Source organism: Corvus kubaryi, unplaced genomic scaffold, assembly GCF_017639235.1.
Source record: "Corvus kubaryi isolate FWS band 111438036 unplaced genomic scaffold, C.kubaryi_AGA036_p1.0 37361, whole genome shotgun sequence".
Classification (NCBI taxonomy): domain Eukaryota; kingdom Metazoa; phylum Chordata; class Aves; order Passeriformes; family Corvidae; genus Corvus; species Corvus kubaryi.
In genome coordinates, this window is record NW_024581118.1 from 384138 (window position 1) to 400131 (window position 15994).

The 15994-nt window shown below is 44.3% G+C and overlaps 1 protein-coding gene across 4 annotated transcripts in view; it reads left to right on the forward strand.

Moving 5' to 3' along the window:
• SMG7 (SMG7 nonsense mediated mRNA decay factor) overlaps positions 1 to 15285 on the forward strand; it is a 53041-nt gene extending 37756 nt beyond the window's left edge. For 2 of the 4 annotated variants that reach the window (XM_042033803.1, XM_042033804.1), the window contains exons 15-23: positions 3331 to 3475; positions 4700 to 5088; positions 5839 to 6204; positions 7670 to 7819; positions 10230 to 10310; positions 10868 to 11027; positions 12294 to 12464; positions 12577 to 12728; positions 13230 to 15285. In XM_042033803.1, the coding sequence (XP_041889737.1) occupies positions 3331 to 3475; positions 4700 to 5088; positions 5839 to 6204; positions 7670 to 7819; positions 10230 to 10310; positions 10868 to 11027; positions 12294 to 12464; positions 12577 to 12728; positions 13230 to 13343 (1728 nt within the window). In that variant the 3' untranslated portion in view covers positions 13344 to 15285. The remainder of the gene's footprint in view (positions 1 to 3330; positions 3476 to 4699; positions 5089 to 5838; positions 6205 to 7669; positions 7820 to 10229; positions 10311 to 10867; positions 11028 to 12293; positions 12465 to 12576; positions 12729 to 13229) is intronic. The other 2 variants (XM_042033805.1, XM_042033806.1) reach the window with 2 other exon arrangements.
• The last annotated feature ends 709 nt before the right edge of the window (positions 15286 to 15994 follow it).

Here is a 15994-nt window from a genome sequence, read left to right on the forward strand (position 1 = left end):
AAAACAGATCTCTACCAATTTCACAAATTATTCAGGCCACCAAGGCAGTTCATGTGGCCAGGTCGTAGTCATGCTCTCTCCATTCTGGGGTCTGTTGTGAAAGAACTCTGCATTTTCAGTTCAGTTGACTCGTGCACATTCAACAAACTGAACATGTCACAAAAGTATCAGATTGTATATATGTGGAGTAAGATCCTCTGTACTGTGGGTGCAGTCAGGCGTCTCTTTGTAAAGGAAGGAAAGCCACTCTGCTCTTAAATCGTTGATATGTGTTCAGGCACTTGCTCAAAATGGTTTGTTTTCACATCAGCTTCTCTTTTACTGGTTTTATTTTTTAGGGGCATGCTTTTTTATCTATTTCTTTGAGCATTGTGTACAAAATATATCAAGTAAACAATGAATTTGCTGGTCTGACTTCCACTGAGTCATAGTAAATGAGGGGTAGAGTTTCAGGGCTGATCTGATCTGTACCTAGACAATCTCAGTTCTTCCCCGATGATGACTGGAACCGTTCAATGATAGTGATGGAGATTTCTATTATTTCCCTAGAGAAAGTGTGTTAGTTCTTCACTGGTCTTGCAAGTGGAAATTATTTCCTAATACACTCTGTGTCCCTTGCCTCTGTATAAGCCCATTACTGCTGCCCAGGACAGGTCTGCAGAATAACTCTTCCTCTTTGCAGATGTTCCAAAGGCCTGTGCAATTGAGGTCCTTTCCTTAGGCTAGACTAACTATCTCTTTCAGTCTTTCCAGCTTGTGTTATTTAGGAGCCTTGGATTATTCTCCTTGTTTTCTTCCTGATGACTTGTTGTTAAACATCATGGTTATGAAATGGAATGTCTGAACTGGCAGCATTATTCAGTTGGTTTTGCAGGGGAGCCATACCATGGGATACAAAGGGTTTCTGTAAAGGCTACAGAAACCAGGGGACAGTCATTTCTGAGTTGTAGAACACGATTCTGGTATCTGAAAACCAGCATAGGTGAGTTAGAATAGTAAGTTTTATTTATTTATCAAATACATCTGGAACGCGGTTGCGGGTCTGAGCATAACTGAGCATTTGATCTTTGTGCCCCTGTCTTGCAAAATAAGGACTTCAGGTGGATAAAAACCTAGCAGATCTCAGTATTATGTGTAGCTTTTTGAATAGGGACGATAGCTTATTTATCAGAAATTTGCTTGACTTAGTCTTAAGATGCAACAAACCCAGCTGTAGCGGAATCTTCTCTGATGATGTTGGTCATTGTTTGTCTCTTCTTGAATAGAAATTAATTTTGACTTTTTAACTCTATCAGCTGTATTTATGGCAACAAGTCCAGTGAAATGCCTTTTGTTTTGTATAATTTGGTGGACTTGCTTATCCAGACCTGCTCCAGCATAGAGGGAGTGCTTGCTTCCCCCCACACTGAGAAACCAGTGTAGGTTTCATAGAAGTTGGTGGACTGTGTTCTGCTTTGGCACTCCTGGCAGTTTCAGGCTTTATCTCCTACATAGTTCATTGCCTTCAAAAGCTTAAATACTGTAGTTCCTACTTGACAAAAATGTGAAGAATGTGGTAAAGAAGTGATAAGTCCTGCTTTGCATGGGAAACTTGCATGCTCAGGCAGGATGTGATCTGGGTTGAAGCTCTGCTCTCCAGGGAAGATAATGTTAGGTGCCAAGGAAGTTCAATGAAGACTCATTCAAAGTGTAGCATACTCTTACAAGGTCCCTGTGATAAAATGGTGCCTCTCTCAAGTAGTGTGTAGGAACACTTAGGGCTGTTGTGGAGGTAAATATTTGGTAGCATTGACACTTCTGAGGTGATATCAAGTAGAAGCAAGGAAGAAACTGAAATTTGTCTTGATTAATCAGTTTCAGTGATTTAGGTTTTTACAAAGTTAACTGTAAAACATGCAGGGTGCCTTTGGAAGCCGTCCTCTGGAAATGTGTTATAGCATCCTTGAGTTTTTGATGAACAGAGCTCGAGTTTTAAAATACCGTGGCAGGAAGAGTGTCTTTCAATCCTCCAGAATTTCTGTAAAAGAATGCACGGTTCTTGATATGGGTTATAAAAATGTTTGGCTTATTGTGGAGGAAAAAGGGACAGCACAATGTAAGTTAAATATGCTGAATGTGATGGAGGGCAAAAAGATGTGGCATGAGCAAGGGCCCGCATTATTCGTGGTGTTTAGCATCAGCCAGAACCTTAAGGTGGAGTTCCCTCCAGACTTTTTCTAGTGGGAAATGAAAAATCCGCCCAAACCTCCCAGTTTACAAATGCAGAAAGAACCCTACCGTCCCATAATTTCTAAATGGGGAAATTCAATTTGAAAAAGAACTTAAGAAAGGATTTGAATGCATCTATCCCTTTACTATTGTAATTTGGCAGAAAACAACTGTAACTCCTTTCAACTCAGCAGCACTAAATGTCTAAATAAACCCCCCACTGTTTTGGTTTGTTTGGTTTGGATTTTTTTTTAATTTGGTCCCTAATACAACCCTTTCTTTCACTCACCTTTGAGGCTTGGTGTCAGGTCTGCTCCTAGGCCCTTTCTGTATTGCCCAGGTTCCTTGCTTGCTGTCTTTTTCCTGCCTGCTCCATCTTGCATTCCAGGCAGTTCTGCCGAGCTGAACAGAAAGGGAAAGTAGTCTTCCCCTCTGTCTTCCTCCCCAGGAAGACCCAGACCGCGGCAGACTCAGAATCAGGTAAACATTACATTACATTCTTCTCTCTGCCTTTAACTGGTGCAGCTCTTTTAACAGAACACCTCGCAGTTACACAGTAAACTGAATGAGGTGAAGCACTTCTGCTGTTTGTCTTATATGCTCTGGGTCAAAAGAATTCCCTAGTGTGGAGGAGTTTGTGCATATACATCACCATATGGATTAGGCTGAGAGAACTCCCCAGGAAGAATGTGGCAGTGTTTGATTTTAAGGTGGTGCAGGTAAGTAGCATGACTTAGGTTGAAGCAGTGCCCTAGGAGAAGCATAGTAGCATCTGCACTTTCCGTTTTTAAACACTGCAGGTGAGCGGCATGGTAAGTTCCTTGAATGGTGAGATACTATGTCTGCTTCTCACTCTCATGCTAGAGAAGGAGCTTCTTGCATCTCTGAGTAAATATCCTTGAGTGCTTTTGTGAGGCGAGAAGTGCCTGAGGACATGCAGGGTAACCTGCCTGAGGTCACTGAGGAGGGTTCCTGTGTTCCAAACTTCTCCCAGTTACTTAGGGAAAAGAAAATAACCACTCAGACAATCTGAGAGCTTAATTTTTGGCTTGAGACATGATATGGTTAATGTGGAAATTTAGGAAAAGTTATTTAATTTCTTCATACTTTCTTTTGCATCAGGTGAAATCCCAGACGGAGATGAGGAAGACTCCGGTGTCAGAAGCCAGGAAAACACCTGTAACTCAGACTCCAAGTCAGGCCAGCAGTTCCCAGTTCATCCCTATTCATCACCCAGGAGCTTTCCCTCCCCTTCCTAGCCGGCCAGGTAATTTGCATCGTTCATTTGAAGTGTCATTTATTGTTGACTGTGAAGAAAATCCTGTAATAGTGGTTGGTGCAGCCTCTGAAGGCAGGGCTCCGTTAATGAACATGGATTTTCCTGTTGAACATATTATCAAGTAGTAAAGAAGGGACATAGCAGAAGTGAAACGAGATAAGTAAGATTCCTTATGCTTTGGAATTGAGGTCTGTCATGAAATCTGCCACCTGCCTTCTGGTTTAGTGGTTGTGAGATCAAGGAACTTCACACTAGGCTCTTCCTGTAGGTAGTCTGAACATAACAAAGCTTTCTGCTAGCACTGCTTCTGAAGCATTCCCGGTGCTTCAGACTCCATTGCAAAAGATCAATCACAATGCTTGCTTTAAAACTCACTTTTTGTAGTGGTGCTCATGTTTGAAGCTGTAATTTGTGTGGTCTTACTTGCTTCTGTTGCTGCACTGCATGTCCCATTTTGCTGTGGAGTCTGCCTGTCATACCTTGCTATCCATGTTTGCTCATGGAATAACTGGAAGCTGGTATCTTCCCTGCACCTGTTACATGGAACTCTCAATATAAGACAGAGGGGCATCTTCCCTGTCTCAAAGTCAGCATAAAATCTGGCCTGTGAGACACAGAATTAAAGCTTGCCTTCCAAACCTGGCTTGTCGGTGTGAATTACAGGGAAGGAATTGATCTTACGGATATGAGGATTTGTTTGGTTACCATCTGTCTCTCTCTAAATTGATCCAGAGACTGGTGGTCCTCTGGGAGGAGGCAGTAGACTTACTGTATTGATTGCTTCTGTTTGTTCTTGCAGAAGTTCAGTCCCTGAAAATGTGTTTGAAGGGGAGGAAACTTTGGGGGTAAAGCATCAAAAACCCCAGAGCAAGGAAGGAAAAAGGTAGTGGGGGTCAAAAAAAGCAGGGAGATTGGGGGACAGGGGACACAGGGACGTGGAAACATATGACCCTCAGATACTGCCATGGCTGACCACTATCAGTGCCTGGAATATTGCAAGAAAACTCCAGATTCAGAACAAACTCTGAATCCCTGTGTGATCACAGCCATGCACATGCCAAGGTGAGGAAGGACATTATGGTGCATGTGTGCAAACTGGTGCCTCCTTTCTAAATGAACAGCATAGGAAGAGAAACCCCACTGTAAGTTTTCTGGAGGGAGCTATCTGCTCTGCCAAACTGTGATTAAAGGTGAATTTTTTATCTTTTCCAGGATTTCCTCCACCAACCTATGTTGTCCCCCCTCCTGTGGCTTTCTCCATGAGCACGGGGTATACCTTCCCGGGTGGTGTTTCTGTCCCAGGAACCTTCCTCCAGCCCACAGCTCATTCGCCTGCAGGAAACCAGGTGCAAGGTGGGAAACAGTCCCACATTCCTTACAGCCAGCAGCGGCCCTCTGGACCAGGGCCAATGACCCAGGGACCTCAGCAAACACCACCTCCTTCCCAGCAACCCCTCTCATCTTTACCAGCTCAGGCAACAGCACAGTCCACAAGCCAGTTACAGGTCCAAGCTCTGGCCCAGCAGCAGCAGCACCAGTCCCCCACGAAAGCTGTGCAAGGCCTGGGGAAGAGCCCGCCACACCACTCCGGATTCCAGCAGGTAAACTTGGCCTGTGCTACATGCTGGGCTTTATTTAAAAATAAATGGCCAACATTCAAGACTGTCTTCCTGGATTACCTTTCAAAATTGTCGTTAAAGACTTTATTTTTTGATTGTGAACTTCTGGGCAAATTTGAAAATGAGCTGAAGTTTGGTGGGTGTGAACATATGATGCTGTAACTGAAAGGAAGGTATGTACTGGAATGGAATGTCTTTTCTGTCATCTGTTTGCTGTGTGTTTCTGATACAGACAAGGTATGGAGTTGGTATGTCTGTCTCAGGCCTTTCCAGTTTTCTTGTGTGAGTGATGAGGACTGAGTGTGAACCTCCACCTGCACTCTCCTTTTGGCTAACTGGTTGCAGTGTCAGTTCCCTTACGTCTCTTAGTTCTTTGATCACCTTGTGCTGGAGAAAATCTCCCTTCTGGCAAATCTGGACCCAATAGTGAGACCTTCCTTGTGTTCTGGGCAGCAAAATGCTGGCTCAGTACCTTACTAAAGGTTTAGTTTGTAGGCTTTTGGGTTGTAAGGTACTGGATTAGAGTAAGGATTATACTTGGCTGTTGGTTTAAAGCTTGACTAAAGAGTATTAGATGCCTATGGAAATTGCTTTTGTCACTAACACAGACATTCCACAAACATTCAGATTTGCTGTCACCCATGAGCCAGGCTGACAGCTTGGATGGAGTTAGGCATTCAGGTAACATGAATTGTTCCTCCCCACTGGTGAAGTCCTGTGTCTCTGCCTCAGTATCCACAGACAGACTCATCGAAGCAGCTCTGGAACCCCCCTCAAGTCCAAGGCTCCCTGGGGAAGATCATGCCTGTAAAGCAGCCCTATTACCTGCAGGCCCAGGACCCTCTCAAGCTCTTTGAACAGTCATTACAGCCTCCTGTGATGCAACAGCAACCGCTGGAGAAAAAAATGAAGCCTTTCCCAATGGAGCCATATAACCAGAACCCCTCAGAAGTCAAGGTGCCAGAATATTACTGGGACTCTTCCTACGGCATGACTGACAACAGGGTGATGACCCAGCAGTCAAACATGGACCGCAGGGGGAAGCGGCAGGGAGTCTTCTGCTCTGAGCAGGATGCTGTCTCCAGGATGGCCTTTGAGGTAAGATCTGTGCTGCAAGTGGGGAAAACCAAAGCTCTGGTATTGCCGGCAACTCTTGGTGTTTCCCTGTTTCAAGAATGCCCTGTGGTCCCAAGTAGGTCAATGTGAGCTTGTTTAGAAGAGACCTGAGTGTCAGTGCCTGGGGTTCCAGCACAAAGGGATGAATCCCCCATTTCAGTAGGCTGTGTGTGGGATCAGTCTCGAAGATTTGGTTTCAAGTAGATGTACGTCTTGTTCAGTGTGGATGTGACATCCATCTCTGCACTGTGTCTGCCAGGTCAAGAAACGTGGCAGCTGATAGTTTTGGAGAAAATTCTTGTCTGGCAACTGATGAAAACCATAAAAGCCACCCAAATAATTGCAGTTGAATTATTACGCTTTAGGTGAACTCCTAACACTGCTATAGTGAATTCAATGGCTGAGGCTGCAATAGGTTGAGCAATCAAGGATGGTAGCAGCAGTCTTGTCTTGGATTTTTTGTTTGTTTGTTCTTCCTGAAAATCCCATGACGCTGAGGGAGCTCCCAGTTGCAGTAATGGAATACTTTACTTCTATTCATGCGGTCGTGCTTCATGTTGCTGTTTATAAACCCACCAACATCTGCTATTTATTAACAGCCCTGGAGTTGTCTGTGAGTGCTTTCGGTGATGTTTATAAGGAGGCTTAAACAGAGGCCTTTTAAACCTTTGGTGGGGTGTGCCTCTGTAAATGCACTCAGGACATGGTGATGGTCAGCTGAGGTCACTTGGCTCATCCTTCCGAGAGAAAAGCCAGGCAATGTACAGGAGTCTGCCCCTACCCTGATGTCAGGTTGTGGTTTTTAGATGGAGACAGGGTCAAAGCCTCATCCTCATTCCTAAAATGGAAACCTTGCCGAAGTGCCAGCACATTGAGCTACAGAGAGAAGCTGTGCCCTGTGATGCTTGTGCTTTAAGCATCCCTCACGTAAGTCAAGATGCCCAGTCTGACAAGCACTTTGCAGATTTTACTGGCCCAGGGGGCTGGTAAGCTGTGCATTGGCATAGCAGCCATCACCAGTGGAAATAAGTCTCATGGGATTGAAACTCCACAAGTAGGAAAAAGAAGAAGATGCAAACATAATTCTACTTGAAACCTAAATTACTCAGAGATCAGCTGTAGAAGAATGATTGTTTGTTGTTCTTGCACGTGGAAACAGGTTCAGTATGTAGCATGGATGCAAGGGGAAGCATACGCTCCACTTATTAAAGCTCTCTGCTGTCACTTTGATGCGTGCTGCTCTCCCTGTGCGCATTTGGCCATGTGGCTGGTGGTCGTTTCTGCTCAGAGTTCTCTCTGTGTGTCTCAGCACCATTCTCACCTCACCCTCTGCATGCTGCCTTCTGCCTTCCTCTTGCTGTTCTCTCTCCTGCTCTGGCTTAGCCTCACTGTCTCTGGCTGTTCTTTCTGCCTTCTGTTGTCTCACTGTGCTCATTTCTGTCACTAGGACCCCAAGAGCTCCCCTCTGCTTCCTCCGGACCTGTTAAAGAGTCTGGCTGCCTTGGAGGAGGAGGAAGAGCTGATTTTCTCTAATCCTCCTGATCTTTACCCAGCTCTGCTGGGGCCTCTCGCCTCTCTTCCTGGACGAAGCCTCTTTGTATGTATTTGATGTAATACTGCTGCTTCTCACTCTTAACTGGCATCTCTTTCTTCTGTGAAATTATAAGAAATGTGGAATTCCTTTCTCTCCCCCATCCCTCCTGTCCACTTCCCTGCCTCACCTTTGAGCTAGTTTTCACTGAGGCCTATGATATGACTTGCCTCATCCAAGCCTGCTAATTTGTTCAGGAATCAGAAGAACTGGGATTTTTGTAAGTACAGTCCACAGGAGAGGTGTTGATGCATCATGATGCATCATTTTAATGCACTAGCTCTTCTGCAGTTTTATGGGCTTAGTACTAAAGGGCAGAGGGTGCACTGATTGGGCTGTGGGGGTCATCAAAACAAGGGTGTAGTGACAGGACAAGGGGGAATGGCTTCAAACTGACAGAGAATAGGTTTAGATGAGATACTAGGAAGAAATTCTTCCCTGTGAGGATGGTGAGAAACTGTGGCTGCCCCATCCCTGGGAAGTGTCCAAGGCCAGGTTGAATCGAGCTTGGAGCAACCTGGGATAGTGGAAGGTGTCCGTGGGCAGTGGGGTGGAATGAGATGAGTTTTAATATCCCTTCCAACCTAGGCTATTCCACAGTTCTGTGACATGATTCTGTGATTATAATCTGCATATAAAAATTCCATAGAGGCAGGGGGATGCTCCCCTATTCAATGTAGAAGAGATTGAAAAAAGAGAAAGATGGCTTTGGAAGAAAATAGCAATTAACTGGATAAATACACAGTAACTCATACAGAAATATAGTCATTTTTGACAGGGGTTTTTTTTTTTCCTATATTTTTTATATTAAAACTGTCCTAGTTCACTAGCTGGGGGGGGTCTCAGAGCTGTTGAGTTTTTAAATTGCCTCTGAAAGTGCAGCGTGCCTTTCTATTATGGCTACAAACACAGTCATTAAATCATACTCATTCAGATTAGTAGCCGTAACAAAGAATTATTTGTGACTACTCAAAATCTCTGATTAAGTCTCTTCCTCAGTTATTTTACCTGCCATTCCAAGGAGCCAGTTGCAAAATAGACACTCATTTCTCTCTCATTAGATAACTTTGCTAAGAAATTAATTGCTGCTTCAGCAGCTTCCTTTGAAGCTCCTACTGTTGTGTCTGCTGACAAATGGAAGGAGATCCTTTGCTGTGCGAGCCGTGTAAATATGCAGAGTGGGAATTTTGTCTGTGTTTTAAAACATGCTTTCAAAGTAATGAGCTGTCACTTTGAAAATCTAACAAGCTAGGGACCACTTGCCAAGAAAATAAGGCTGTTTGTCTTAAGTTTACAGGATGAAAGCAGAGATACTCCAGATAATGTGACTGTGTTAAAAACAGAGGGATGCTAGTTCAGGTTTTTCTTGTTTGAAAAATAAATTTTAAAACACCTGACATGCTGAGCTGGTGAGAGTGCAAGAAGGGGTTTATTTGTAACAAGACTACAGCTTTTATTTTGGTTCACACACGTTTTTACTTATGGTTTTACTAATTCTATGGCTTGGTGATCCACATCCTAAATTTGGTGATGGTCATTGTCTACCAGCCAAGCTTGATATTTTTTCTTTGGTTTCTGTGTCAGTGTTAGCTATTTCTTCTCTGAAAAGGCTCGTTTCAGAGACAGTTTTTCACTCCTTAATCATAGTAAGAACCGAACAGAAAGACAAGAAATATTTCATGCTGGAAATAACAGCTGTGTGAGAGGGAGGTGGCATAGGTGATGGAAAAAAGGTCATGGTCCATAATATCTTTACATGGAAGTAAAAAGTCATGGGGAGTTTTGAAAGCTTTCTTTTAAGCGTTTGGGTTGGGGTTTTTTTCCTTCCTCTCTACAAGTAATTTATAATGGAAGTGAGAGAGTGCTAAATGACGCTTGGACTATTACACCTAATTTAAAAAGCACTTAGCTGCTCTTGCTGTCTAAGAGCATCTCTACAGCAGGGATGCTCTCAGAACTGAAAAAATATTCTGTCAGAAGCCACATACAAGAGTCTAACCTTGTCTGAAGGAGTCTTCTGGTCACTGGGAGGGATCCTGTCTCACTTGTACAAGCTTTTCTCACTTGTACGAGGTTTTACACAACCGTAAGGTATTTTTGGCAGGAGTCTCCCCTTTAGATGTATCAGAATATTAGACTTTGCATTTGAAAACCTGTTCTGGCAGTGGGGTTTGTCTCGAGACTCTCAGCTGTCATGTTTGCTGATTTATAGGTTATTAATTACAGGTAGTAGGAAAACTACTGATTTTTTGCACTTGTTAGCTTGCCTCTCCTGTCCTCCAAGATGCTGGAGCTAAAATGCAAGACAAGTTGTAAATGTGACCAAAACCTCTTTGGCAGTTTCTGTTAACATACTTTTCCTCATGGTCCCTACACTGAGCACTAATTGCTCTTTTCCCCTTTTTGGTTTCTGAAGAAGTCCCTGCTGGAAAAACCATCAGAATTGATGTCTCAGTCATCATCTTTCCTGTCCCTCAGTGGCTTTTCTCTAAATCAGGTAAGTGAGAACCAGAGTCCAATACCTTTTGCTGTTTCAGCTTGTTGTGGTTAAGCCAGCAGAAAACCTGAAAGAAATCCACATGGATGCATAATTTCAGTCTGTATCAACCTTAATCTTTGCCTTTATCAATTTTCTTCCCAAATTAATCTTGGCTGTATCACTACAGATGTACTCTTGAGTCTTGCTGCATTCACGGGCCCTTTGCTCTCAGTGAATTCATGGAATTGACTGAAAAGGTGCATCTCAGGGTACTGTGGTGTGTAGGTTTTTATTTCCAGAGCAATGAATTACCTGTTCTCTTCCAGAGAATTGAGCAGGGTCTTTATACAACTTTTCTGAGTCCTGTGAATCTGAAGATTTTGTGAATCCAGCCGGGAGAAATCTGTCCTGATTCAGAATGTGATGGACTTAATGTTAAATGGTCAGAAAAGATGGGGCTGGGAAGTGAAAAAGGAATAAGAAAATATTTTGAACTACAGTTGTTTCCTTTGTGCAGTCTCAGTGTTTGAAATAAATCTAACACCTAAGCTCTTATATTGTTTGGTTTCTTTCAGGAAAGATACCCGAACAACAGCATGTTCAATGAGGTATATGGAAAAAACATGAATACCAGCACAAAAACAGAAGTCACCCCTTCAGCTGCCCATCAGGAGACTTCACTCTATTCTCTCTTTGAAGGGACTCCGTGGTCTCCATCCCTTCCAGCCAGCTCAGGTAATCCTGGTATGGCATTTCTTGTATCTAGTGATGTAAGAGGATTTGAGTTAATTCTAAACCAACTGCAAGTTGTATGTAACTGGAAATTAAATAAAACCCCCAAACTTGCTTGACAAGGTCTCTGAAGGTTTCTGTTTTACTTTATATATCCTCAGAAATACGAGGGGATTCTGTAATTAATATATTGTAAGAACCTGGATTTTAATTTAAGTAGTTGAGCAGGATAAATATTGTAAGAGGTGTTAAATCCTGAAATCTCTTTAACTCGGTTTCCTGGACAGCCATTTGGGAGTAGTGCTTTAACTCAGATGTCCGTATACTTTGTGTGTTGCTTTTTTTGGAAAAAGCAGGAGGAGCTGGACTTCATAATGTAAATATTTGAAAAAGAAACTGTGTGAGTGAAGAGTGGAGGAAAATACAACAGTAGTGGGTTTTGTTGGGTTTGGTTTTTTACTGTTAAGCAGCCCATAAGGCAAACCAGCTTCTTCGTTAGTAATTATCTTAAAGGCATAAACCATAATTGTTATGTCATGATTTTAATTTCACTAAAAATCCAGAAGAGTGTGAGAGAGGAATTAGTTGAGAAATGAGTGGATTTGAAGTAATATCTGGGCTGGATGAGATGTTTGGTAGAACTTCTGCAACCAGCCAGGAAAAGCTGTTGTGGGTGAAATGGAGGGAGTTGCAAAGTGCTTTTATTCTAGCAGGATTTTTGGCTCACATGGCTTCAATTTCCTCTCCCTTCACCTCATCATTTGTTTCGTCCTACCTGTGGACAGGCTGCTTCATGCTCCCTCTCCTCTTTTGCTCACTCTTGGGTTCTGGTCTGAATTGCTTTAAGACTCACATAAGTGTGAAACATTCCCAGACTTGGGAATTGAAGTTGTAAACTTGCAAACTCCTCAAGGTCTAATCTAGTTTTTCAATTGGTTTGTCAAGCTTCGAGATGATTACTCATTTAGTTTGAGACAAGTTCTTCAAGAGACATGGGGAAAACTGGCTTTGCCTAGCCAGCCCTCATGAGGTTTCCTGGTTTTTGTTTTTCTGGTAAGCATTAAACACAGTCATTCTGTTCTTGTAAATTTTTCGCTCAGAATTTAGGCATTCACATTACACTCATGTAATGGAGGGAATAAAAACTGACCTTCAGCACTGTAGCAAACTGGGTGATGGCAGAATTCACAGCAGCACTAAGAAATTCAAAACTGGGAGGCTCCTGCTGTCTCTGCTGACCTTTTTTCCCTCTTGCCTTGTAATCCCTAGATCATTCAACACCAGCCAGCCAGTCTCCTCACTCCTCCAACCCCAGCAGCTTGCCAAGCTCCCCTCCAACCCATAACCACAATTCTGTTCCTTTCTCCAACTTTGGACCCATTGGGACTCCAGACAGCAGAGACCGGAGAGTCACAGACCGCTGGAAAACAGATAAGCCAGGCAAGTGCTGGGCTCCAGGTTAGCACGGAGGTGTCAGACACCATCATCTGATGATGTTTGTTTTGCACTGGTTTTGCCATGTTGCTTTGAACTTGTCTTTCTGCCATTTTAGCAATGGGAGGGTTTGGTCTGGACTATCTCCCAGCAACGTCGTCCTCTTCAGAGAGCAGCTGGCACCAGTCCAGCGCTCCTAGTGGTACCTGGACAGCCCAAGGCCCTCCTGCCATGGAGGACTCCTCAGCTGTGCTTATGGAGAGCCTGAAGGTGGGTTTGGCTGGGGCTGTGCTCAGGGACGAGTCTGCAGGCTGGATGATCAACTGATGGGTGCTAGCTTGTTGGAAGTGTCAGAGTTCAGTGCCAGAAGCCCAAAGTTTTTCCTGCAGATTCACTTACACAGGCAGTGTGGGAGGTGTCACCAGTGCAGGAAGATGTCACAAATTTCCAGTTCTTGCTGGTTTTGAGTATTTTGTGGAACAAGCCCAGGCTGGCAGAACTGGAAGAAATTCTAGCATTAGCTTTGACTAGTCTAAAATTAGTAATAGTTAATGTGGTATGAATTTTTGTAGTAATGAAGGTTCTGGAGGAGGATAAGTTTCTTCCAGGGAGTCTCTTTTTAGAAGGTCTTCTTTGAAGCCTGGTTAACTTTTGTGATAAGCCAGGTATGAGTGATAAAGAGGGAGAATATTAGAACATGGTGTCGCTTTCCCATCTGGCAGAGGGGCTGTGTAATGCAAAGAGGTGCTAATGTTGGCTGTTTGTTTTTAGTCCATCTGGTCCAGTTCTATGATGCACCCTGGCCCCTCGGCCCTGGAGCAGCTGTTGATGCAGCAGAAGCAGAAGCAGCAGCGCGGACAAGGCACCATGAACCCGCCGCATTGAGACAGAGGAAGCAACCCTTACTACGACGGCTCCATAAACCATGGCATGTTGGGTCTGCGGGACTGGCACACACAGTCCTGTGCAGGTGGCAGCCCTCTTTTCTGTTCCTTGCTGTCAGGAGGGCGTAAGAGCTCCACCAACCCACTGAGTGTGCACAAAACGTCTGCAGTGCAAGCAAACAACATCAGGAACTCTCCCATCCCCGGGCCCTTTGGAGGGAGAGAGGAACTGCTGTTTGGCTCACTCAGTAACCCGATATCACCGCCTCTCACCTTCTCCATCGTGCATGTCCCCAGCCACATGGGAAGTAAAAGCTGAGAGCAAAGGGCAGATGGGAGAAGCCAATGAGAACTTCTCAATCCTTTTCCTCTCTTTGGGGAGATACAATAGGAATCCATTAATGATTGCTTCGCTGACTGAGAATGTAGTTGAAATTACTCCTAAACATCTTTATTACTGTCTCAGTAGTAAGATCACACTGAATTCTTCCATACACAGATGTGCTTCATAGTCAGTGTGTAGCAATGAGAGCCCCAGTTGCTGCTCTAGTCACAGTGGGTGGTGGCGAGGTGGGGCTCTTGTGTCCTGGACTAGCAAAGGAGTTTCATGAAAGAGAGTCTGGCACTTAGCACCACTTCACCCAGAGGGTGGACTAGAGACTCCAGCATGAAATGCCCTTCTCTCCGTAGGTGTTTGAGCTGTAAGGGGTGATATGGGGCATTGCAGCACTGCTGAAAAGCAAGTTAACTGCTATGGGGTTTTAAATTAACGTGTGATTCCTGTACATTTTACTGTAGCATGGTGGCTAGCCCCACAAAGGGCAGGCTAGTCTGTGCATTCACAGCCTGACTCATTTTAATAGGTAGGTAGAAAGCTTTCAATGGGGTTATTTTTTTTGTTTTGCTTTTGGTTTTCTTTCCATCTTCCCATCTTCGCTGAACGCTCGTAGTTTCATTACCATGGCAGAAAATAATCAGGGGTCCAGCAGGGCTGGGTGAATCCGACAGCCAGCCTGGACAGCGTGGGGCATCCGCATGCCCAGTGAGGCACAGGTCAGCTCTGCAGAAACCTGTCCCAGCTGCAGCCCCAGGCTTTCAGTGCCAGAAACAAATCTAAGGCACCCATGGACACACAGAAACAGCACAGTGCTGTTTATAGATGAAAAGGTGCAGAAGGGAAAAGGAAAAAACGTTTTATTTGCTATTTATTAGGGGGATTGAAGACTGGAAGCTTTGTTAAAGAAAAGGACAGCGTTTTTGTTAGGTTTCCCAGGGAAGTTACAGAAGCAGTCTCAATGTCCATTTGCTGTTTTTAGCAGTAGGGGTTTGTGTGATGATTCAGGATCTTTGGGCTGGAATTCAGCTGCAGAGCAAAGCACATGCAGGAGCCGAAGTGACACTGGAGTCTGGGCAGACCCAGAGAATACAAAAAGGGAAGGTGGAGGAGACCCAGTACCCTCAGGGGTACGAGCAGCTCCCCACAAGCTCCACCTTAGCAACATCACTGTTCTGTGTTGCATTTCAAAGCTGTATTTCCTTTAACAAGTCCAAAAAGTGAAGTTCTCATCTGATGGTAATCCAGCCCACCCTGTGTGTCCCCTCCAGCCCTCCTGGTGTGTGTCCAAGCTGTGCGCCCAGGCAGCTGCGACATTCCCGTGTTTGCGCCGTCACTGACTCTTGCACCCCCGACGAGCTAACCAGGAACACCATCTCACTCCCGGCTGTGCCAGGTCCCAGCTGCACCGTTCCACTTGTGCATGAGCGCCCGGCCTCGGGAATGCATCTGACCCCACCTGCCCTCCAGCACCTGGGGGGAGCAGGGGAAGGGGCCCCCAACAGAAACTGGTTTGTATTGTAAGCTTTTTTTGTGTTTTCTGTCTGTCCGTGCAAGAACTGCAGCTGCTGAAATCAGCTTTGCCTTTAATTAAACCATGTTCTCTCCATCCGTGTCTGTGTGTAGCATTTATTTCCTGTGTGACTTGGCTTCATGCAGTTAAAAATGCATTAGTTTTCTGTAGAAGCCAGAAAAAGGTTTGAAGTTGGTTTTTTTTTTTTTTTTTTTTTTTTTTTTTTTTTTTTTTTTTTTAATTTGGAAGAGACCTAAATAAATCAGTGGTTCTGGCTTGGGCTTGGTATGGATAATTCAGTTGTGGTTTTGTGCTGCCTGTGTAGTGTGTTTTACATACTGAACTAAAAATGTAGGATGGGAGCAGCTTGAAAAGCTCCTCCCTAGTTGCAGAATCATCCTGGTCCAGCATGCGCAGGGGGAGGAGGACAGAGAGCCTTCTGCCAATGACCTGCCTGCAGATGAGGATGTTCACTGTTTCCATGCTTCCAGGTTTGTCACAGAACACTCCAGAGATGTTCTGGTTTTGAAATGACAGGTGTTTATTGTCTCCAGAATAAGTTCCTTTAAAAATAAATGTCCTTAGCACCTTTGGAGCAAAGCTCTGGGATTCCAGGCTGTGTCTTTCTAAGGTACTGTCTTAGAATTCTGACTGATCAGGAACAGCTTTGAAGTACGGCTCCCAATGCTGAAGAAAATGTAAAATGTGTCTGCTTTTATTGGTGGGAATTTTAAAGTCCCTGCGAATTTGAACTGTGAGTTGGAGCAGGGTGAGGCTGTGTGGTTGCTCTTAAGATCTTGGGGTT